At 40.6% G+C, this 24266-nt stretch overlaps 1 protein-coding gene across 1 annotated transcript in view; it reads left to right on the top strand.

Annotated features, from left to right (window-relative positions):
- The window catches only part of Stk4 (serine/threonine kinase 4), an 88524-nt gene that overhangs the window by 467 nt on the left and 63791 nt on the right, over positions 1-24266 (top strand). The window contains exons 2-5 of the mRNA XM_038331502.1: positions 5212-5292; positions 10952-11080; positions 12979-13093; positions 16898-17062. Of these exons, the coding sequence (XP_038187430.1) occupies positions 5212-5292; positions 10952-11080; positions 12979-13093; positions 16898-17062 (490 nt within the window). The remainder of the gene's footprint in view (positions 1-5211; positions 5293-10951; positions 11081-12978; positions 13094-16897; positions 17063-24266) is intronic.

The raw sequence follows: 24266 nt of genomic DNA, 5'->3' as shown, positions 1-24266 counted from the left end.
GGAGTCCCACAGACGGTGCGGTGGGGAAAGATCTGTTGCATTGCTTCTGAGGGAAAAGTCGGTAAATTGGTTGGAGGTCTCATGGCTAGTCAGAGGGTTAAGCCGTGATTTTGTGTTCTCGTGGTCCTGTCCAAAATCATTGCTCCTGCCTTACTGTGGAAGTACCCGAGTTTCGTGGGTCTAGTAATGGAGAGAGAGTTGTGGAGGGTAGAGTTTCCAAGGGTGTTCTGGGTGTCATCCCCATGTGGGGGTGATGATGGCGATGGTGATGGGGGTGAGGGCTTTTGTTGCTGATGTCCCGAGTGCCTGCCTAATTTTCTTCATGTCCTCCTCCGCCTTCCAAACCCAAAGTTGGGACATAGATAAGGAAAGAAAATATTTGAGGCTGGCTGGGTAAGCTGAGATCCAGTAAGTAGAGTTTAGACACAGGAGATCCAGCCAGACTGTCCTTTCCTATTTGTCTCAATACTATCAGCTCCAGATTCTAGAAGTACCTGGGATTGTTTTGGGTCAAGATGACCGACTCCAGGAAGTCTGTGCTCCTGGACTGGTTGATGTTCTGTGTGTTGGACCACTCCCCCTCACCTGGAGAAAAGGGCCTACAGCCTGAGGGAGTCTCTCGGATGCAGCTAAAAACTTGGGTTTCACAGAGAAGACATTTGACTTCCTGTAGCAGAATGAGCACGAAAATAGGAAGTGTTCAGAATAAGGGAGTGCCCGGCAACTGAGAGGTGAAGGGAGGGGGTGGGAAGCCTGGGGAGCCCTCTTGGGGGTTGTTGGAAGTACACGAAGCATGGAATAAAACAAACAGCTTGTTAGTGTGGTGTGCTGAGACTGTAGTAGCGACCATCATTAACTACATCCACAGAGCACTTGCAGGGTGCCAGACACTGTTTTAATTGCTAGCCATCTCGCCAGTTCAACCCTGTGACATTGCTGGTGCTTGGTCACTTTTGAACATGTAGAAAATGGTGCTTCGGAACGGACAGCTTACTGACTCATAAGGAGGATATCCGTGCATCCCTGTTTTACAGATGATAAAGCCAGGGCACAGACGGGCAGGTCATCTGTTAGCTGCTCCCTAGCTGGTAAGAGGCAGAGGTGGAATTTTCATGTCTGGTAATCTAGTCCAAAGCCTGGCTCTTATAACTTCCCTACTCTGACATCTCTCTGAAAGTTACCTGCTACTTTGGGTCTTTGTAGATGTTTATCTCAGCAAGAGTTACTGTATGTGTGCAGTCAGTAACCACTAGATTCGTTCTTTCTCTTTGGTTCCTTTCCCCAAATACCTTCATTTAATTAAAATAAGAATTGGGAATGTGAATTTTGTGTCTCTCTTTGTGTTTGGTGGTTGTAAGCAGGGGTGATTTTTCTGTTATTGTTTTGACTTTGCTCATCCTTGTATCTTTTGGACTTTTTATTTTTAAATTGTAATTTTTTTAAAAAGGAATTTATTTATTTACTGTGTATGTAGTGTTCTGCACCAGATCTCATTATAGATGGTTATGAGCCACCATGTGGTTGCTGGGAATTGAACTCAGGTCCTCTGAAAGAGCAGCCAGTGCTCTTAACTGATGACCCATCTTTCCAGCCTTTACATTTAAATTTTTACTTTTTGGTTTTTCAAGACAGGATTTCTCTGTATAACAGTATAGGCTGTTTGGAACTTGCTTTGTAGACCCAGGCTGGTCCCGAACTCATAGAGATCTGAGTGCCTCTGTCTCCCGATTGCTGGGATTAAAAGGCGTGCGTCACCACTGCCCCGTTTACCTTTTGGATTTTGTGTGAGAGAAAAGCATTGCAAGACCGAATTGTTGGATGATTGCACTGTCTTGTTCATTGTAACTAGTGAAATGCTGGGCTTTATTATCATCAGTGTTAACTGGCTTGGGTTGCCTTGATGAGTACCACACCTGTATGGTTTAAACAACAGAAATTTACTTTATTTATTTGCCATTCTGGAGGCTGGACGCTTGAAATCAGGTGTCTTTGGCTTACAAATGGCCATCTTTTCCCCACATCTTTACACGGTCTTCTTCATGTCTGTCCCTGCCCCCACTTCTTCCGCTTACAAAGTTACTTATCTCTAGTAACAATCTCACATTCTGATGTTCTTTGAGTTAGAATCTTAATGTTTGTGTGAAGGACAGGGCATAGTTAATTTAGTTACCCTTTTGTTTGTTTTGAGAGGTGTTCTCAGGCTGGCCTCAAACTCACTAGCTGCCTCAGCCTCCTGAGTAGCAGGCAGGAGCCATTGGACCTGACAACTTTGTTATTAAAACGTTTCAGTTTATCTTTTATATTTGCTGTAATCTGTGAAATTATGTTAGGGGAATAAATATGCATACATACAATGGGCCTCTGGGAGTTCTGACATGGGATAGATGATTGAGAATCAGCCGGATCTGAGCACCACTTCATACCATTTCTCGTATTTGGAAAGATACAGATGTCTCCTTGAGAGATTCGGGTGGTGTGCTGTTCAGCCACCTCGGTGCAGGAAATACTCTTTGCATTCATGAGCTTGAAGTGCGTGCGTGACTCAGGGACTGATGAGGGATGGTGTCTTGCAGGGAGTCAGTGATTTTAAGACGTAAGTTACCATTGGGTAATGGTGTAGTGGAAGGCTTAGGGTGCATTCCTGGGATGCTGGCCATTCTTGTGTCGGCTGACTTAGGATAGGGACATCACCAACATTTGGTGCGTGTGTAATTGTATTTATTGGCCAGGCCTGTTCATTATGAGTAAGTAAAAACTGGTGTGGCATGTCACCTCTGAGTGAACTTTATCCCAGTTTCCCAAAGCAGACCATTTGGGTAATAGTCTTTGTCCTTTAAGATTCAGTCACTTAGCAGATGTTTTGTGGAAATTTTATTTGTTGGTAACCTACTAGTTACTATTTTAGATGCAGTTTTATTTCAATGCACCTTCAGTCCCAGCCTTCTGGAAGGCAGAGACAGACAAAACTCTGAACTTGAAATCAACCTGGTCTACAATGCCAGTTGCAGGGCAGCCAGAGCTAAGAAACCCTGTCCCAAAAAAGAAAAAGAAAGAAATCCTATTTTGACACCACAGAGAACACAGATTGCTACTCAAGGTCTTGTGATTGCCACCCCTACATTGGTTGATCCATTTGGCAAATATCTTCTGACTATCTCTTGGTTTTTTGGCAACACAGATAATAACACTTCTTCATGTTTAAAGTGTTTTAAAAATTCTAGATGCAAAACAAAACTCCCACATAGGTTGTCTAAAAGAGCACTGTGAGCATTTGTTTAAAGTTTGTCAGTCTTATCTAGTCTCGCAACTGTCTCTTAGGGCCCAAGCAATTTCCTTTGTTATTCTGTGGTTTCTGAAATAGCAACTTTGACTTTTGTTACATTCTAAGAGTCAACACTTGAAAGAGAATCAGATCTCCTTTATATAAGCTGTGTTGAAGAGTTTATTCTTGATGAATGAGGTATTGTCCATTGTTTATACTGCTATGGCTGGGGATTTTACCAAAAAACCCTGGCATATTAGCTGTTCGCCTTAGTTTGTGAGATCATAGAAATATCACTTCTGAAGTTTAAAAGGAGTTTCACTTCAGCCCTTTTGTTTTGAAGCTGGGAGTTTTTTTATGAAGTCATTGGGATTTCAATTTTAGGGTCTTTTGAATCTTCAAATGTCAGTGTAGCCAGTGTATTTTGTAGCTCTTCAAGTCAAGGCATTCGCTCTCTGTGGTTCTTCATTTCTTATAAAATTCTGCAAGATTGTTTCTTTGAGGTTACAGCTTGTTGGTAGTTAGTTGTACTTCATGTGGTCAGGCTTTTTTGTCTGTTTGTTTGTTTTTAATTTTATATTCCTCTGGTTTTTCTGTTTTTATTTAAATCATTTCTTTTAAGAATTGGTATTGTTTAACTAGTTCGAGCCTTTTTCTGCACAAGAAATTTACAGTGTGGCTGCTTCCATATTTCATCAGTTTCCTGAGCTGTCTGTCTTTGTTGTCTTTTGTAGCTTCAGGAAACCACTGTGTAGAACACACACACACACCACACACATGCGCACGCGCGCGCACACACACACCACACACGCACACACACACACACGCACACATGCACACACACACACACGCGCGCGCGCACACACACACACGCCACACACGCACACGCACACACACGCACACACACACCACACACGCACACACACACGCACACACACACGCACACACACGCACGCACACACACGTACGCACGCGCGCGCACACTTGCTCCACAGCAAACTCTTTAAGCCTGTTAAAATGTTTTATTAGAGGCCTCAGAGTTTTAAATTTTTAAATGTTGCTTTTTAACCTCCCCAGTGTCTTATGATTGTCTAGTGCTGCTGCAGAGCTTGAGATGTACAGGAGTAGTGAATGACTCTTTCGCTTCTTGGCGCTAGTGAAAGGTACATGACTGGCTGTTCATGGCAGGAAGGTCTTGATGAGATTGTTTAAACTCCCTGCTGTCAAGTCAGTTTGTATTTTTGGGTCTGTATAAATGTCTGCTTTCTACTTGCTGTTTCTGTGTTACCTATGGGATTTAATGGGTAGATAAAATGACCAAAACCTTGCCAATAGAGGGAAAAGGTCAGCTAGTCCAATTCAGGCTTAAATATACAGTCTTTCATTTAAATGTCTTTTTTGAAGAGGTAGCTATGCCAGTTAAATTCAGAAATAATTTACCTAATGTTTGACTATATACTGTAACATTTTAGTCACATAATACTTTATTTTCCATAAGTTTTCTAACTGTAGAGAACTTGATCTTCTTAAGGTAGACTCAGCCACTATAGGGCAGCTCTCTCATTAGAAAATTCATATATATGTTGAACTGAAATTTGATTCTTGGCAGCTCTTCATGTTCTGGTCTAGAATATGCTCTTTCGGTGACCCAGCAAAAGTAGAATCTCGCTCTTAAAAGAGCCAGGGATGGTGGAGCACACTCATAATCCTAGCACGTGAGAGGCTCAGGCAAGAGGATTTTAAGTTTGATGTCAACCTGGGTTACAGTAGTGAGAGTCTGTCTTAAAAAAAAAAACAAAAACTCTTAGCTTGTCTTTACTGTTAGTTACCAGTAGAGAAAGTAGACTTTGTAGATCAGTCCCTAGAACGGTAACTGTAAAATAAACAATGTCCTTTATTTGTTAGTTGCAAGTAAGACACATTTTGTGCTTCTATTTCTTCACCCACAGGCAGCTGAGAAAGTTGGATGAAGATAGTTTAACTAAACAGCCGGAAGAAGTGTTTGATGTCTTAGAGAAACTTGGAGAAGGGTGAGTACAGATAGAATCTGTGTAGACCGCTGGGGTCCGTCTTTATCTTGGCCTACGAGCTGAAGGATGTGAGCCTCTCCTGGTGTAAAACTCAAGCCTGCACTAAAGAAAATGCCACAGATCAGCACTGTTCCAGGGCGTGGGAGGTGCATCTGCTGCTTGCAATGCTTTTTCAATCTCCTGTCACTAAATTTTCTGGTTTATCACTAGATCTAGTGATTTTTCAGTCTTTTTAATGTTAAGGTTTTTATTTTTCTTATAGAATCTGTGATGTGTATGATTTTACTTAGCTAACAGAAAATGTTAATTAGATTATGATTTATTAAGGTTTTAAAAAGTCAGCCAGGATGGTGGTCCATACCTTTAGTCCCAGCATTTAGGAGGCAGAGGCAGGTGGATCTTTGTGAGTTTGAGGCCATTTTGGTCTATATAGCAAGTTCCAGGATAGCTATATACCGAGGACCTGTCTCCAAAAAAAAAAAAAAAAAAAAAAGAAAAAGGAGTTAGACACAGGCAATTTTATATGCTGATCAGAATTTATGATGAGTATGTAATTACCAGTCAGTAAAAAATTACAGAAATTCAATGTTTTTGTTGCAGCATTGTGAAAAATAGCAAATAAACTAAGAACTGTTTATGTCTTCTCAGAAGATTCAGCTTCTCAGGTTGGGAAACAGTGGGCTTCTTAAAGTGGGACTTCTGGTGGAGGTTCAGAAGCGCTGCATGGATGTGGGTTGGGATTGGTTTTCTTTGATACAGTAGGACATTGCATCAGAGTTTCTTTTTTTGGTTTTTCGAGACAAGGTTTCTCTGTGTAGCCCTGGCCACCCTGGAACTTGCTCTGTAGATCAGTCTGGCCTTGAATTCAACAGAGATCCACCTGCCTCTGCCTCCACCATCACACCTGGCTATATCAGAGTTTCTTATATATACTTCTACATACCCTTTTAATTTAATTCTTTGTATTTATTGCTTCTTTTGTAGTGTCAGTACATTAAAATACTAGGGATATCTTAAGAGTTTAACTTTTGAATAGATAATAAATTCATGTGATTCAGAGATAGTTAATGCATATATAAATGGGCATTGTTGTTTATGAAATTTTAATCCCTCTGGAACACCTCTGACTAATGACTGACTGACTGAATGCTTTCTTCTTTTTCTGTGGTGCTAGGGATTGCGCCCAGGTCATACACATTCCTAGGCAAGCTCTCTGCCTGGGCGAAGCCTCCCCTTCCCTCCCTGTTTGAGAGTTTAGTATTATTATATTTAAACACAGATCTGTAGTCATGACAAATGCACTTCTGGATTGCATGGAATAGATTCATGGATTACCTCCTTGTTAAAAACATTAGTCTTCAACTTTCTGTTAGTTGAAAAAATACTCTTTGGGATCCATCAAAAAATCGAGCAGAGGAAGGAAGGAAATGAACACGAGTTGTGACTCCCTGGAACAAGCCCAAGATGGTGGAAGACTGCCAGTTGAATGGCACCAGTAAAGGTATGCGGTGGCCACAGCCACTCCTTATCTTTTGCCTGGGGTCTGTAGCTTTTGCTTGGCATTCTTGCTATTCTCCTGAAGGCGATTAGTCCATGCCCCTTAATCAAACAATGTTCACAGATAGCTTTTGGAATATGTTATAGATTGGTGGGCATAATTATATATGTAACTAACTTCTATTTTTATTTTTAGTAAAAGCATGCTGAGTAATAACACTAAAATCACACAGACATGGGTTAAAAGCCTTGGTATCCTATTTATTAGCATAGCAGATGGGCTTATATTTTTGATCCTCACAACCTTCATCTACAAAGTAGGGATAATAACAAAATCTGTTACGTGGTGTCGTGGATAGTATGGCATGACCTGATGAATGTAAAGTACCGTGATTGTCGCAAAGGGAATGCTCAGTAGGACACAACTATTGTTTTTGAGTGTATATGCTGAAACGTTTTTCAGACCTTATGTCAAATCCAAGATAAATCTTAAGTCTTAAAGTACAGTTAGGTATTCTTATCAGGGACCCTGCTTGCTGGGCTTGGTTTAGGAAATATCAAAATTATAGTTGGAAAATGTCAGAAATATAATGTGGGGAAAAACAAGCTAACTATGTTTTGTATTGTTTTTAAATTGTGTTTAGATATGGATGTCTTCAGCGAAGAACTTGGGAATTTCCCTGTAAAGAACCTTCCTCATGCTGTCGTCTCATTGAACTTTTAAATGATACCCCAGACACTTGTATTTTTGTCATCTGACTTAATGAACCCGGGCAGGTTTCATGGAACAAGCATGATCCTGAAGGATGACCTTCCTTTCATGTACTTCTCGAATGCGAATGCCACACAGTCTTCAGATGTTCCTTCAGTGAAGGGGTTGCGAATTCTCAGGGACTTGTGGCCTGTTTTCAATGCTAACCCTGCCGAAGAATTGTGTTGGGTTCTGGAGCTGTGGTCATGCTGTTTTGAAGAAGTCATGTGGCTCTTTGTCAGGGCAGAGTCACAGCCTGAGCCAGAGGAGTGGAGAGCACCTTGAATGTTTAGAGTGGAGCCTAGCATCCTTTTGCTTCTGTTACTTCTAAATTTTACATATTGGCTCATTTTTTCTTTTCTTTCTTTTTTTTTGTTTTTTGTTTTTTGCAGGCTTAGATCCTCATGTACTTTAGGCAAGTGCTCTATGATTGAGCTACATTCCCAGCCTTCATATAAGTTTTTATCATAAGATAATAACAACTTATTCTCATAGTTCCATAGCTAATGAGTAGTGATGACTAATGAGACGTGTGCCTGTTTGTGTTGGTCTCAGATACTGTTTGTTTCCATCTTTCTGCATTCACGCCTACTTTGATGGTTATGTGAAACAGCCACTTCATTATGTTCATTCTCTGAAAGTTAAAGCTCACCGAATCGCTTAGTTAACATTGTAGGAAATCGGGTCCTAAGGGACTTGCGTGTATGTGGAATTTTAGCTATTTTTATTGTTTTGATGGAATACCTGATGAAAAAAACTTAAGAAAGGAAGAAACTGTCTCAGTTTGAGAGTGTGTAGTCCAATATGGTGGAGAAAATCGTGGTGGCAGGCACAGCCTGCAGCTCTGGCAGTGAGAGCCTAGGGCAACGAGGGAACTAGATAGAGGAAGTTTTAAGGTGGGGTATGAACCTCAAGGCGTACCGCTCACCAGCTTACTTCTTCCAGCTTGGTCCCACCTTATAAAAGTCCACAATCTCCCAAAACAGCATCGTCTTCTAGGGACACATGAGGCTGTTGGGGACATTTCACTGTCAAACCATAACCTTGGACATGATTGTCAAAGCCTAACTTCTTCAGATTATGATCAGAGTGATATGTGGGATCATGAATCTTTGTTCATTATTCACCTGACCTGTAGGAGTTTCTTTGCTATCAGAATAGTGTGGGAGGTAGGGACATTGTTTTGGTTATGAACTAAACAAGTCCACTTGGAAAGTTTGCTTTTCATTCCTAATGCATAAGAATAATGAGTAAAATCTCTACTAAATATTTAATTGTAGGGCAAAGGCATTAGCTTATTTGGTGAATAAACTATAGTAAAATTGTAGACTATTAAAACATGGAAAGCTGTGAGAGCGTTTCTCTGAAGAATATTGCTTTAGTGAAAGCAGACTTTCAGAAGCAGGGTGTGGGGAAACTGCAGTACCAGTGCCTGAGGGGAAGAAGAATTTTGCACCCAGCAAAACTTACTCCAGTATGAAGATATTTTTGCACATACAGGGTCTAGAATTTCAAAAAGGCCTTTCTTTGGATCTCAGTAACAGAACACCTGCTAGCAGTGGCTAACTATGATGGCATTTAGTGTCAAACTAATAAATCTCCCAGAAGTGGAGAGTTGACTTGCTAATGGTTGGTCTGGACAGTTCTTACGGTCACAAGATGGTTATATTAGTTTCAAGTGCCATCCCTCTTGAGAGTAACCAGGGCAAGGAGGAAAGTGACACATGAAAATAGACAGCCCTATGTCCTTGTCCTACCCAGGAAGAAAGTCTTCAGCATTTCTGCCATCCAGTGGCTAGGTCTAGGTTAGATTTTGCTGCTGGTTCAGTCACGGGCAGAAGAGAAGTGGAGTACCATGACTGGCAGAGCCTATCACGATTTCCCCAAGGACTAACACCCTGCTGTCCTAATTGAGAGTTATTTTAGCAAGGAAGAAAGGGCAGTGGCTGGGTCTCCCACACATGTCAGCAGTTGTGTTTCTGTGGTAAAACAGGATTTGAGACTCCTGGAGCATCTTTTTATTCCTTTTTACGTATAAGAGCTTCAAATAGAACTTTACGTGTGCTTCACATTCATAGATATTTCTTTTTTAAAGATGTTTTTAAAATCTACTGTCTCGAAAAAAGAAAAAAAAATCTACTGTCTCGAAAAAAGAAAAAAAATCTACTTTGACATTGAGATAATTCATTTTTGAAGTGGAAATGTTATTTTGACATCTTAGGTCACATATTTTATTTTTATTTTTGCTTCACCAAGATAGTATGTAGAAACAGATGTGTTTGGGAAACTTAATTATTTTAGCTTTTTCAGTTTTTTTGAGACAAGTTTTCTCTGTGTAGCCTTGTCTGACCTGGAACTTCTCTGCAGACCAGGCTATCCTTGAACTCACAGAGATGCACCTGCCTCTCCCTCCCAGGTGCTGGGAATAAGGGTGTGTGCCACCACTGCCTGGTGTGCTTGGGAAATTTAAAAAAATGATTTTCTCATATTTCACTGAGAGCTGCCCTGGACATTAATGAAAAAAATGTATGCAAGATTCTGGTGGCATCTCACTTGAGTTCCATAACCGTCTCGTGAGGGAGTTGGTTGTAGTTTTTTTTGGTCATCTTGGAAATGAGACAATGTAGGCACAAGAGAGCTGACTCAGGTGTTTACAATAATGTGTGGCAGTAGAGGGGCACAGTCTTTCCTCTTTAGACTCTAAACCTGGTGTTCTTGTAGCACCCAGACTGAATGAACATAGAACCTTGGTTTTGATAAGGAGCTTTTCAGGGAAGATGAGACAGAAGGCAAAAAGATTTGCATATGTACCATTCATCTGATACTAGCATGAAGGGGGCTTAGGTCTTGGTGAGTTTCCATAGCATGTGAGAGGAACAGGGCAGAAAGACAATGCTGTAGGAAAACACATGTATTGTGTTGATGTGGAGAGAGAACAAGCATTGTGTGTTCAGAGTTCGAATCTTAAACTCATACCTTATGTGACCTTGAGTAAATCATGTGACCTCTAAACTTAATTTTTACTTGTAGAATAATCACCTCTTTGCCTTTAATTTTTTTTTTTTATTTTCAAAGGATAGACCCAGATGCATTTTTTTTAATAAAGCAGATATCAGGGATGGTGCATAGAAGCTGTTACAGTTATTTGATAGTCATAATTATCAGATAGACTTGATAACTCTTTGGGTGCTCGGGTTAAACCCAATACTTGCAGTGCTAGATAATTGCTCTTCCGCATATGAACTTTTAGGGTGCCATCTTTTCTCTCAGGTATCTCAGCTTTGCAAATGTAGTTAAACTTGGCAGCGTTAGGCACTTGGGATAGAAAGTAGACCTGTGGGTTGATTGTGCTAACCTGGTCTTCTGTCTCAGTGCTGTGGCTTTATAAACGGTCTCCTTCTCCAATTGCAGGTCTTATGGCAGCGTGTACAAGGCTATTCATAAAGAGACTGGCCAGATTGTTGCTATTAAGCAAGTGCCCGTGGAGTCAGACCTGCAGGAGATCATCAAAGAAATCTCCATAATGCAGCAGTGTGACAGGTAAGGGCTCGAGGGATCCTTTGACGGAATTGTTTACTGGGATCATACAGTTTGACACCTACAGATTGACTTGCTGAGATGTTTGCGGAAGACTGAGGTCAGTGGAATCACTGTGTATTTTCTGAAAAATGTGAGAAAGCTTATATGTTTTTGTAGATAATTGCAGTTTCCATTTTTGTGTTTTTTATCAGTTAGTTTTTTTAGAGATGAGGAAGAAGGGACGATGGTACTTTCTCTCTCTCTCTCTCTTTTGCTCTCTTTCTTTTGAGAAAATTTTCTGCAGAGGTTGCTGAGATAATTCAAACACCCTTTAGCCCTAGAAACCATAGAATATCAGTTTGGTCTATAAAAAGGGAATATTTGTTTAGGTATTAACTGTTCTTTTTATTCGAGTCAAGAGTTCTTAAGTGTTTTAATTTTGAGGAACTAAGATTTGTCAAATGCTATAAGCAGGAAGTTGGCCCCAGAGTCAACCACAGAAGAGCACGTGATCTGTGTGAAGTTCCATGACAACATGAGTTGGCCGCTGATGGAGCAGGCAAACCCAGCACTGTCTAGATGTGAGAGACACGTAAGGTTTGGGCAGTGCTAGGTCCAGGGAGTTGGAAGTGAGGATGGAGACATTTTGCACTTGAGGTGCCATCTGGAGAGGGAAGAGAGCACACAGGACGATTGTGAGCCACAGGGACTCAGTTACCTGCGCTTTGACTGTTTTCCTCCTGTCCTTGTCACTGGCATATGTCCAGGAAGCCAGGGTAATTTTAGCATCTTTGGTTGCTGTGCAACCGGTTTCTAACAGCATTCCTGCTGTTAATGCTACAAATTGTCAAGACAGACTTTCATTTTACTGGGGTGTTTGAGTTCTTAGAAATTTAAGACCTAAAGTTCCAGTTTTGATATTAAATATTCTTTCTTTATATTATATAGTGATGATTTTGTTACTCCCAATTATGACTTTTGGGGAAAAAAAAGATTGCTTTCTTTTTGGTAAAATCATCATTGTTATATATCCCTTGGCACATCTTTCCTTGTCTCTGTGGGGGTTTAACTGTGATTACTTTATTGTTTTATAGCTTATCTCTCTCTTGTAAACAGGACACACACACATACACACAGACACATAATTTATTTATTTATTTTTTCGTTTTTTGAGACAGGGTTTCTCTGTAGTTTTGGAGCCTGTCCTGGAACTCACTCTGTAGACCAGGCTGGCCTCGAATTCACAGAGATCCCCTGCCTCTGCCTACTGAGTGCTGGGATTAAAGGCATGCGTCACCACCACCCGGCAAGCTGCATAAATTTTATGTATATGGGTGCTTTGCTAGCATGTATGTCTGTGCACCACTTGCATGCCTGGTGCCTGAGGGTAGAAGAGGGTATCAGATCTCCTGGAACTGGAGTTACAGACAGTGGTGAGCCACCATGTGGGTGCTGGGAACTGAACTCCAGGTCTTCTGGAAGACCAGCAAGTACTCTTTAACAGCTAAGCCATCTCTCCAGTCCCAGGACATATTAATGTTATTTATTAAATATTCCTCTAACGTGTTCTAGGGACTTGTGGTGTCATTATTTCTTAAGTTTCCTCATATTGGATGTCATTTAAATTGTATCTATTTTCTCTTTTATTACCATTCGGTGTTGGTAGCTAATTTTTTGAGAATCTGTGATTATTTTCTGAGGATAAATTATACACTTATACTTTTCCCTTGTTTTGAATCTGTGTTATTATTCTTAGGAAAAAATGATCTCGTTTCATGTTCTTATCAGGAGATTGCTGTGTTAGTCCTAATTAGAAATAATTCATTTTTTGAGATGTGAAATTACTTTTTGTGCATTGAACAGAATGAATTGAAATGTTTAAAGGGTGTTCTACTAATTTGTATTGTGTTTCTCTCCAGCCCTCATGTAGTCAAATATTATGGCAGCTACTTTAAGAACACAGACCTGTGGATTGTTATGGAGTACTGTGGGGCTGGTTCTGTATCGGATATCATTCGGTTACGAAACAAGACGGTACGTTTACCTCCTAAAAGGGGCTGCTGGGCCAGCATTTTTGCTATCTTTTGTCAGGCTTTTTATTCACATGCTGCTTCTCCACCTAGAGAAATGACTGTCAGATGCTTCCTTTTCCTTGTGTCTTTGCTCCTTTTTTTTCTCTCCTCCTTCCCATCTCAAACAAAGATAGAATCTCAGTATGGTCTTTTACTTTTGATCCTTCTGCTCCAGCCCAAATGCTGGGATCACAGGACCGTGGCACCATGCTCAGTTCTCTCTTAAATGTGACAGTTTGATATTGACTCTTCCAGTGAGTTTTGTTTACTTTATTAGGTGAAACAATGATCAAATCATGGTTTGGTGGTGAATTTTCATTTTTTTGAGACAGGGGTTTCATGGTGAAGAGTAACCTGGAACTGACAGTGTAGCCCAGGCTGGCCTTGAGCTCACACTCCCCTTAAGTGATTCTCCCAACCATGTCTGGCAGTTACAGGATGACTTTTAAAAATACTTGATTTTTAAGAGTTATGTGTCTGAGTAGGTTTGTGTATATGAGTATGGGCACTCATAGATGCTGGGTTCTGCTTACCCTGCAGCTGGAGTTAGAGGCAATTAGGAGCCCCACAGTGGGGGTAAGTGGGAATCAAGCCTAGGTCTTCAGGAAGAGCAGAGCGCTCTCTTAATGGCTGAATCATCTTTCCACCTCTAGAATGAGTTTTAAATGTTTACTTTTGGATTTGAATTTGTCTTTCTACCAAGTAGAGCCACAGAATATTTTTTTTTCTACTTGCTGTTGACCAGGGTATTAGCCTACTATAAAAGAGTAGTTGTGCAAGCTAGTTCCAGGACAGGCTCCAAAGCTACAGAGAAACCCTCTTTTGAAAAACAACACACACACACACACACACGCACACACGCACGCACGCACGCACGCACACACGCACACACGTACGTACAAACCAAAACCAAAACAAGCAAGCAAGCAAACAAAAAAGAGTATTGTGCCTGAGATTGTAGGATTGGACCTAAGAGTCATGGATTCTAGTTTTTTGTTAGAGAATACTGCTGTAGGCATTAGGGATCCAGCCGTAAGGTAAAAGAGACCGCAGGGAAACAGTAAGCAAACAGGTGGCAGCTAGGAAGGAAATGCAAGGTGCTCTGGAGAGAGTCAGTAGGGATGGTGATGGGAGAGTGGTAACGAGTCTTGGTGGGCAGAGCAGCAGGAGCAGGGACATTGTAGGTAGGAACCAGCCAGTGTGAAGACTTGGAAGCTGCAGTGTGTTTGGTACGTTTGCAGCCACTGGAATGGGGGATTAGACAAAGGGGACTTTAGGTTTGAAAGGTGGACAGGCTTGATGATTTGGGTCTGGTAGGTCATGTGGCTACCAGACCCAGCTGATGGGTGAATGTTTTCCAGGTACAGAAGGAGCATGTCTAGATTCTAAGAAATGAGTGAGTCATCTGATAGGCTATTTGAAAAACAGCTCTAGTTTCTGTATAGATTGTTGAAACGGGAAATTTTAGCTTTCGGGTGGTTTTGTTTTTGGTTGTAAGAATGGGAGTGAGCATCCCCATATTAAGTATTTGCAATGTTGTAAAAATTAGTTTAAGTATGAAAAAGTATACTATAAATCATGAAGTATTATATAAATTATAAGATGGGACTGTATTGAAACTCAAGTTATAAATTTTTGTATCATATCATTGTTTCCTTTTCTTAATTTACATTATTGGGATTTGTATGTTTTCTTTATTAGACAGTAAGTTTTTTAGCTAAGAATAGTGCTCTGCCATAATATATATTTCTAGTTCCAAATGGTCAGTTCTGGAAACATGTATAAAAGTAACATGCAGATGGAGGTTATATTCATGCTTTAAGAATATTATAAATATGTATACATATTATACACACATACACACATATATGAATATAACAACAATGAAGAAAGAGGCCAGACGCAGAGAACAAAGACTGAGAGGCTTTGGAGGGAAGAAAAGGAGGGAGGAGATGATATATTATAGTCTCAAAAAGCTAAATAAATAATTTAAGAGATGTTGAAACCTTGACTAATTTGTTGATTTAAAATTTAAAGATGGTGCAGAGGTTAAGAGCACTGACTGCTCTTCCTGAGGTCCTAAGTTCAATTCCCAGCAACCACAGGTGACTCACAACCATCTGTAATAAGATCTGGTGCCCTCTTCTGGCCTGCAGGAACACATGCAGGCAGAATATCGTAAACATAATAAACAAACAAACAAACAAATAAATAATAAATCTTTAAAAAAAAATTGAAGCCCCAGGCTGTGTGTGCAGCACCAAGTTGTTTTTGGTCTCTCAGAAGTCTAAAATTAACTCCATTGGTGATTTCTGTAACTACTGATATTTTAATACTAGTTTATTAGTCTAGGTACTTAATTATTTTGCTATGTGTTATATAAAAACTAGTGTGATAGCCTTCAGCCACAGGGGACTAGAAATATTGTTTAAGGTTGAAGAATTATGACCACAGAAAGATATAAAACTTTTAAATATGTATCATGATAGAACCTGTCTCAAAGACATGATTATGGTAGAATGATGATACAGTGTTCAGTGAGGTTGCCCAGGCCGAGAGCCACAGACACCACACGCTCTCTCTGACGTGGGTCTGTTCTGATGTGGATCGTAGCTTCTAGTTGTGCAAGTGCTATCCACATGGGGTGGGGGGAGTAGAAAAGGGCCCATGAGAGGGGAAACCCTTTATTTTAAGCAGAAAATTACTGTATAATTAAATATAGGTAGGTGTTAGATGGATTTAAAACCTAAAAATTCATGATTAAGGTCTGACCTCCTGTGAGAAATTTTAAATTCCTGATTATGTTCTTCTAGGAATTGCTGTTCAAGTTCACTTGTAGGCGGATTTCCTCTTCTGGTTGTTAGTGCTGCTGCTGCTGTGGCGTTCTGTTTTTGTGTATCTCTTCATGTTAAACTGCTCCACTGGATCTCATCTTTGTTCTTGTTTGGATGTTTTCCCTCTTCATTAGTTCTCAGTATGCAAGTTTAAAAGTAAAGGAAAGTGTGCCAGAAGTACAGGCTGGGTCTCGCTAATCCTGGATCCTCTTGTCCACAGCTTATTCCTGAATGTGGGTTGTTTGTCAGACCAGGAATTAAGTGAGAGTTGGATGAATTTTGCTTAGGATTTGGGTGTGATACGCAGTCAGCATCTGGTCTGATCAGAAGCCCTGTGCTCATCTTCAGCAGTCAGTCACTCCAGCAGTGGTTCGCAGCTCCCTAATGCTGCAACCCTTTATTATAGTTCCTCATGTTGTGCTGATTCCCAGCCATACAATTATTCCATTGCTACTCCATAACTTTAATTTCGCTACTGTTATAAATTGTAATGTAAATATCTGATATGCGATTCCAAAGGGGTTGCCACCCACATTGTTCTAGAACTATTTCTTGATGCTTGGGATACAAAAGTAAGCAATAAAAGACATTTTTTAATGGCGTGTGTGTGTCTGTATTAAGGAAGACTGAATAGTATGTCAGGTTGTCTCTGTGCTGACAAGATAAGGAAACAGAATGACCAGGCGTGGAGAAGGAAAGTCCTCTGCTGTTCTGATGAGTAGACAGACAGTGAAGAAAGCCAGAGTACAGATGTGTGGATGAAGAGGAGAGCTGTAAGGAAGAGGGAACAGGCAGGGAATAGGAGAGAGAGGGACCGGAGCATGGCTAGAACAGCTGTGCATCAGTTTGGGTCTAACTGCTCCCTTTTCTGATGTGTGGTGTGAACAGGGTTGGGACTTCTTACTGTTTTTGTTTGTTTGTTTGTTTTTTAGTTAACAGAAGATGAAATAGCTACGATATTGCAATCAACTCTTAAAGGATTAGAATACCTTCATTTTATGAGAAAAATACACCGAGATATCAAAGCAGGAAATATTTTGCTGAACACAGAAGGCCATGCAAAGCTTGCAGATTTTGGAGTCGCAGGTCAACTTACAGTAAGTAGAAATGGTGACTGGTACCAGTACTTTAGGCTTCATCTCCAGAAGGCAATTTCATTGAGTGATTGATTTTATGTATGTGTGTGTGTGTGTATGTGTGTGTGATATATGTTCATGTATATGCCTGTGAGTATGCATGTGCATATTTGTGTTGTCTGGAAGCCAGAGTCCATGTTGATTGTCTTTCTTAGTTGTTCTCCACTTTACTTTATGAGACATGAGATACTGTCCTTCACTGACCTAGAGGTCATTGATGCAGATAGGGTGGCTGGCTGGTATGCTCCAGGAATCTGCCTGCCTCTGCCTCTCCAGTTTGGGATTGCAGGTGTGTTCTTTAGCATCTGGCTTCCTGTGTGGAGATGGAGAGCTGTACTCAGGTTGTCATGTTTACATGCAAATGCTTTACCAACTGAGATATCATCCCAGCCCCTACTTATTTACAAAAAGAAATACTTAATCTAATTGTGTTAATACAAATTTATAGAATTTACAAGTAGATTACCAAATAGCTAATAGGAGTTTTAGATCTTTTCTGGGGTTTGGGTTCATGGTTTAGCTTGTATAAAAATGGAAACTAACATAAGACATATTAATTTAAGTCTAATGCATCAGGGACATAAATGAAGACAGATGGAGCAGGCTGCTTTCCTTTAGTAAGGCAGAGAGCCCCAGCCAGCCTCCAAACAGTTCAGTCACTGCGCTAGAAGAACTTGCCGCTTGCTTCAGTGCTGTCTCTCGCTAGTGCTTGCCAGGGAAAAAGAAAGCTGTTCAAAACAGGAGGGCTAGAATGATTTGGCTTTGTAAAATAATCCACTAAATGTAAATGTCTGTGCAGAAAAATATTCTACGTGGATCAACACAAGTCTCCAGCAATATCATGCCGAGGGTTTTCTTGGTGAATATTGAATGCTTCACCATCCCTTCTCCACAGCTACAAACCGTTTTGTTTGTTTGTTTTTTTGAGACCAAGTTTCACTGTAGCCCTGACCAGGCTGGCCTTGATAGAGGTCTGCCTGTCTCTATCACCCAAGTACTGGAATTAAATGCGTGCACCCGGCTCCTGTCCAACTTTTTAAGTAGGTGATGTCCAGTTTCTTTTGTCGCTTATGCTTCTGGTGCTATAGCTAAGACATCATGACCTTGTGCAAAATCTTTATGTGTTTAGTGGTTTTAGCTCTAACATTTGCTTTGAGATGAGTTAATTTTCCTGCCTTGAGGTAGTTATCCAGATACATTCTTTTGTATGTTGATAACTGGTCATCGACCATTTCAATCACTTGTTGCTAAACCTTTAGCTTTTCTTTTGTTGAATTATGTATTGGTACTTGCTAGAAATTAAGTCTGGGTTTTTCTGGAACTTTGGTTATATTCTGTTGTCCTGTATGTAGGTCATTATGTCAGTACTTTACTGTCTTGACTTTTACAGCTTTGGTTAAACGTGAAACCTTCAGTTTTGTTCTCCTCTTCTAAGACTGTTTTGGTTCTTCTGGGATCCTGCATTTCTCTCTGAGTTTTAGATTAGTGGTTTATTTTTGCAAAAGAGATCATTGGGATTTTGGTAGATACTGCATTGAGTCATAAGTCAGTTTTAAAATTACCATCTTATTATTAAACCATCTAATTCATATACCCAAAATGCTTTTGCACTTACTTACATCTTTCATTTTACGCTAATATTATCATTTGTACAGTAAGCATTTTGCCTTAATTTGGCTAGTTCATTCTTTAGTGGTTTGTTCTTTTTGATATTATTTTAAGTAAAACACTCACTCTTTGTTTTCAAATTGTTCATTGTTAGTGCAGTTAGTTAATGGTTGTGTTTTTTTTAGAGCTTTTTTTAAAAAATAAATATTTATTATGTATACAGTGTTCTGCGTGCATGTACGCTTGGACACCAGATCTCATTATAGATGGTTGTGAACCATCTGGATCAGTTAAGTCCTGCTGAGCTTGTTTATTGCTAGTTTTCATTTTTAAAAATTGTGTGTGTGTTCAGGCGGTGGTGGCACACGCCTTTAATCCCAGCACTCGGGAGGCAGAGGCAGGCGGATCTCTGTGAGTTCGAGGCCACTATGGTCTACAAGAGCTAGTTCCAGGACAGGCTCCAAAGCTAGAGAAACCCTGTCTCAAAAAAAAAAAAAAAAAAAAAAAAAAGGAAAACAAATTGTGTGTGTGCACATGTATGTGTACTTGAAAGTTCATGTATGTGATTATAGGTTGTGAGTCCTTGCCTTCTACTTTGTTTGATGTTTGTTATTCCTGGTGCATATACCAGAAATTCTCTTGTCTCTACCGCCCATCGTCTCCCATTGGGAGCACAGGGGTTACGGATGCTCTACCAAGTTTAGCTTTCACTGGGTTGGAGCTTGGGTCCTCAGGCACTTTACTGTCTCCAGCTCCTATTGATAACCCCCACCCTGAAAGAAACCCCTCAAACTTCTTCAGTGAACATGTATTGTTCTGCTAAAGAGAACAAACCAGAAAGTTTTGTGGTTTTGTTTGTCCATTTGTTTTTGGACTTAGAGTGCAGCTGTAGTCTGTAATGAGCCAGCTGGGCTTCCAGTACTGCTAGTTCGAGGTCTTTGCTCACTGACTTCCTACCGAAGGCTGCACCCTGCTGGCTACTTCCTAGGAAGTGGTGGTGATATTGAGGGTGGCTTCACACTTAGCATAGAAATGCTCTAACATTGTTTTTGATTCATAGTGCTCCCCCAACTTCACTGTCAGGGGTCCTCAGTTTCTCTCTCTAGGGAGTGCATGTCCCGTCTAATGTAGATCAAGCAAGGGAAGCCCTTTTTCTTCTTGTGAGAGCTGCTTTGTTTTATTCTATCTAGTTCATTTAAAAATGGTTTTATTATTTTTTTTATGTTTTTGAGACAGTGTCTCACCATAGCAAGGTTTGCCTGGAGATTGCTATATAGCCCAGGCTGACCTCGAACTTAGAGAGATTTGCCTGCTTCTTTCTCCCAAGTGCTAGCTGTCTTACTTTTATTATTTTTGTTTATGTGCATGCATATATTCTGTATGGGTACCCTTGGGAGGGAGGTCAAAGGTGTCAGAACTGTGTGGAGTTGGGGGTTACAGGTGTTTGTGAGCTGCCTGATATGGGTGCTGGCACTACACTCAGGTCCTCTGACAGAATAGGAAGTGCTCTTAAGTGCTGAGCTCTTCCTTTAGCCATCCTTATTTTGTATATGTTGATTTATCCTTGTGAAAGGGCTTTGCAGTGCAGCCTTGGCTGGCGTGGGTCTCTTGGTTCCCTTGCTTCAGCCTCCCGACGCTGGGACTAGATAGATGCCGTTGCCGAGACGTCTAGCTTTGTGAATGCTTCAGAGTCCTTCAGCCCCGCGTTGTTGTGAGGTCCACTTTATCATTCTCAGTGCCAACAGTTTCTAAGCCATTTGGAAGGGTCTGTGCTCTCAGTTTTCCCGGTGACTGACTTGAGTCCTTTTGATGTCTGTTCAGCTAGTTGCTGCGTAGCCGGCCATCTGCTTCTCAGCTTACAGAATTTTGTGGTTTAGCTTTGAGTTTTCAGATGGTTCTGGGAAGAAGTGAAAATAAGATGTATTTGTCACGTCTGTCATCTTTTAAAAAAAAAAATCTGTATTTAGTTTCTTTTTCTGCTTTGGAGATAGTCTTCTTTAGCCCAGGCTGGCCTTAGACTCCATCCCTCTGCCTCAGCCTCTATAGTTAGCAACACATGATTGGTTCTCGCTCAGTTTCTGGTGCAGTTTGGGTTTTCATGTGTGAATGTGCCATGATTCCTTGAACAACTCCTCCTTTTGTACACTGGGTGCTTGCTGATGTTGTTTTCATAGTTCCTACCACCACAAGACCCTTCTGTGCTAAACATCAGGATGCTTGCGTTTTAAAGCATTTCTTTGGTTTTGTCCTTAGGATAATATCCTTTATGTTTTTTTCTTTTTGAATATGTGGTCTTACTGTAGCCCTGGTTGGCCTGGAGCTTGCTGTGTAAAACAGGCTGACCTCAAACTCACATATACTCTTGCCTCTGCCATCCACGTGTGTGCATCATCATTCTGGGCTTTCTTCCCACCTTCTTAGGCACAGTCTCATCCTGTAGCTAAGGTTGGCCTGGAATTCACTGCTGCCTGGTCTTGAAATTGTGACAGTCTTTCTGCCTCAATCTTTTGAGGGCATTTGGATTACAAGTGTGTAAGCGGAGACTGCACTTTCGTTCCTGGCCAGACGTGAATAATCACACGGAAACTATATTAATTATAACACTGTTTGGCCAATAGCTTAGGCGTATTCCTAGCTAGCTCTTATATCTTCAGTTAACCCATTTCTATTAATCTTTGCATCACCCTGAGGGTGTGGCCTACTGCTAAGGTTCCTTTGGCAGCTACATGGCATCTCCTGACTCTGCCTACTCTCTCTCTATATCTCTTCCAGTCTGGCTATATTCTGCCCTGCCATGGGCCAAAATAGCTTCTTTATTAACCGATGGTAATAAAACATATTCATAGCATACAGAGGGGAACCCACATCACAAGTGTGAACTAATACCCATTGAAAAAAATGTATTTATTGGTCACAAGAGATGGGTCAGGTGGTAAAAGCACAAGGTTACAAGTCTGACAGTCTGAATTCCATCCCTTGGATGCGTGTGTGTGCACACATATTCTCTCTCTCTCTGTCTCTCTCTGTCTCTCTCTCTGTCTCTCTCTCTCTCTGTCTCTCTCTCTCTCACACACACACAGACAGACACACACACACACTCACACACAGACCACACACTTAAGTTTATTAGAAGCGTGAATACACCCCCCCGGCACTAATAAGTTTTTTAGAAGGGTGAACACACACACACACAAATAAACACACACACACACACACACACACACACACACACACACACACACACACACAAATTTGTTAGAAGGGTAAACCCAGAACTAAGACATTGTTAAATTGTTAACTCCTTTGCTATGGTTGAAATGGCTCCCTTTGCTCGTTGTCTTCTACTTTGGTATGGGTTTAAAAAACACAGAAGTCTCAAATTTGTATTTTAAATATTTATTTTTGTGTGTGAGTGTGGGTGCCTGTGGAGGCCAGAAGGAGGCACTGGAGTTATAGGTGGTTGTGAACCACTCCACATGGGTGCTGGGAGTCAAATTCAGGACCTCCAGAAGACCAGGGAATGCTCTGACCCACTGAGCTATCTCTCCTGCCCCTTACTTTCTGAATTTTATGTAGAACCCCCACTCTCACCCCTGCCTGGCTTTGGATTTTTGTCTTTGGTGTTCTGTTCCAGCATCATAAGGCAGTTTGTCTGTGCTTTCAGGATTCCTCTAGGTTTTGTGTTTTATATTTGAGGATTAATTTATTTGGTGAAAGCATAAAGTAGGAATTTAAGTTTAGAGTTTTACACATGGCTACCTAGATTTTAATAGGGTGTCATTATGTAGTACTGGCTGGTCTAGAACTTTGATATATAGACCAGGTTGGCCTTGAACTCAAAGAGATCTGCCTGCCTCTACCCCCAAATGCTGGGGTTAAAGGCGTACACCACCACATTTTGCCAGTGCTTTGTTGTTTTGGGATATTCTGTTCTTTGCCTACTAGTTTGGAAGCATTTTTATTTAAGTTGTCCTGGAATATGGATCTGACCGGCTTTTGATTGTGTGCCAAAATTGCTCTCTGTTGTTCTCTTGTTCTTATTAACTCTTTAACTTAGATCTAATTGGAGTTTAGGATACACAGGTCACTTAATTTTCAAAACATTTTCCATTATGTGAGTATCTATTTCTGGTTGAAATAATCTAGTGTAAACAAGTTTGAGTATTATCATTTTAAAACATTCTGGTAAGTTCAAGGCTTCAGAGCTAAGGAAATGATTAGGCCCAAGTTGTTTCCTTTGTTGGTTTTTTTTAAAATTTAATTAATTTATTTTTATTTCATGTACATTAGTGTTTTCCCTACATGTATATCTGCATGAGAGTTTTGTATCCTCTGCAACTGGACAGTTTTGAGCTGTCATATGGGTGCTGGGAATTGAACCCAAGCCCTCTGGAAGAGCAGCCAGTGCTCTTAACCACTGAGAGCCCCCTTTTTTTGTTTTTGTTTTTTTTTTAAAATATAGTGGACAGTGTGAGATTAGTTCAGAAGTGCCACCTGTCATTGCTTTCAAGTCACACACACTTCAGGAGTGTGGGAATAGGGAAGCTCTTTTGCGTCTTTGCTTGTGATTGGAAGTCCTATTCCTAAGGTGCATCAGTTGTAGCAAGGCTTTTTGTATTCCCAAGCCATTCTGGGAAAGCGCACGTGCTTATTAGTGTAGTACTGTGACCACATATCCATTTTCAGGCCACAGGTCAAACTTGGTACCATTTTTATATCTAAGCTTTAAAGGGATTTTTCTAATTGCACTTATAAACCAAGGGAGTGTTACATCAGTCTACAAGACAAGACAAATGACTAATTCTTCCTCCTAGATGCGACTGTTATTAATAGTGTTTATTGCTCTAGGCTGCTTTTCTGCCAGGCAGGGCATTCCTTTTTACTGGTGTTGCATTGTTATGATTATTTTGTTTCCATAGAAATAAAGTTGTGTTATTCACTATTTTAGAAGCACTTTTTTGATGCTATAATATCTTACACTTTTTCCATCCTATTTCTGTTTGAAATAGGACTTACTATGTCGTCCTCTCTAGCCTCAAAATTAAGATCCTCCTGCCTGTCTCCCATGTGCTTGGATTATAAGTAAGTGTTCACCACACCTGCCTCTAAGAGAGCTTTTAGTAAGCATTTCAGTATATGAATATCTATTGTAATACTTATTTTTCTTTTTTGAGTCAGGGTCTCATTAGGTAATCCTGCTGTCCTGGAACTTGATGTATAGACCAAGATGACCTTGAACGCACAAGGATCCATTTGCCTCTTCCTTTGGGATTAAATTCCTGCTGGGATTAAAGGCTTGTGATACCATGGCTGGCTTTACTTATTTATGTTTTTGAGACTAGGTTTCATTCTACAGCCCTTGCCATTCTGGAGCTCATGTGTAGTTCAGGTTGACTTTGACTTCTCAGTGATCTTCTTACCTCAGCTCCCCAATGTCTCAGGTTACGAGTGTTAGGTACCTTTGTGGTGATTTAAAAAAAAATTATTTATTGAGATGGGGTGGTCTTACAGTGTTGTCTACCCGATCTTGGACTCCTTTGCTCAGTGGCCGTCCTGA

This window comes from Arvicola amphibius, chromosome 5, assembly GCF_903992535.2.
Source record: "Arvicola amphibius chromosome 5, mArvAmp1.2, whole genome shotgun sequence".
Taxonomy (NCBI): domain Eukaryota; kingdom Metazoa; phylum Chordata; class Mammalia; order Rodentia; family Cricetidae; genus Arvicola; species Arvicola amphibius.
The sequence above is the reverse complement of the archived record's forward strand: the minus strand, read 5'-3'. Positions and strand labels throughout refer to the sequence as shown.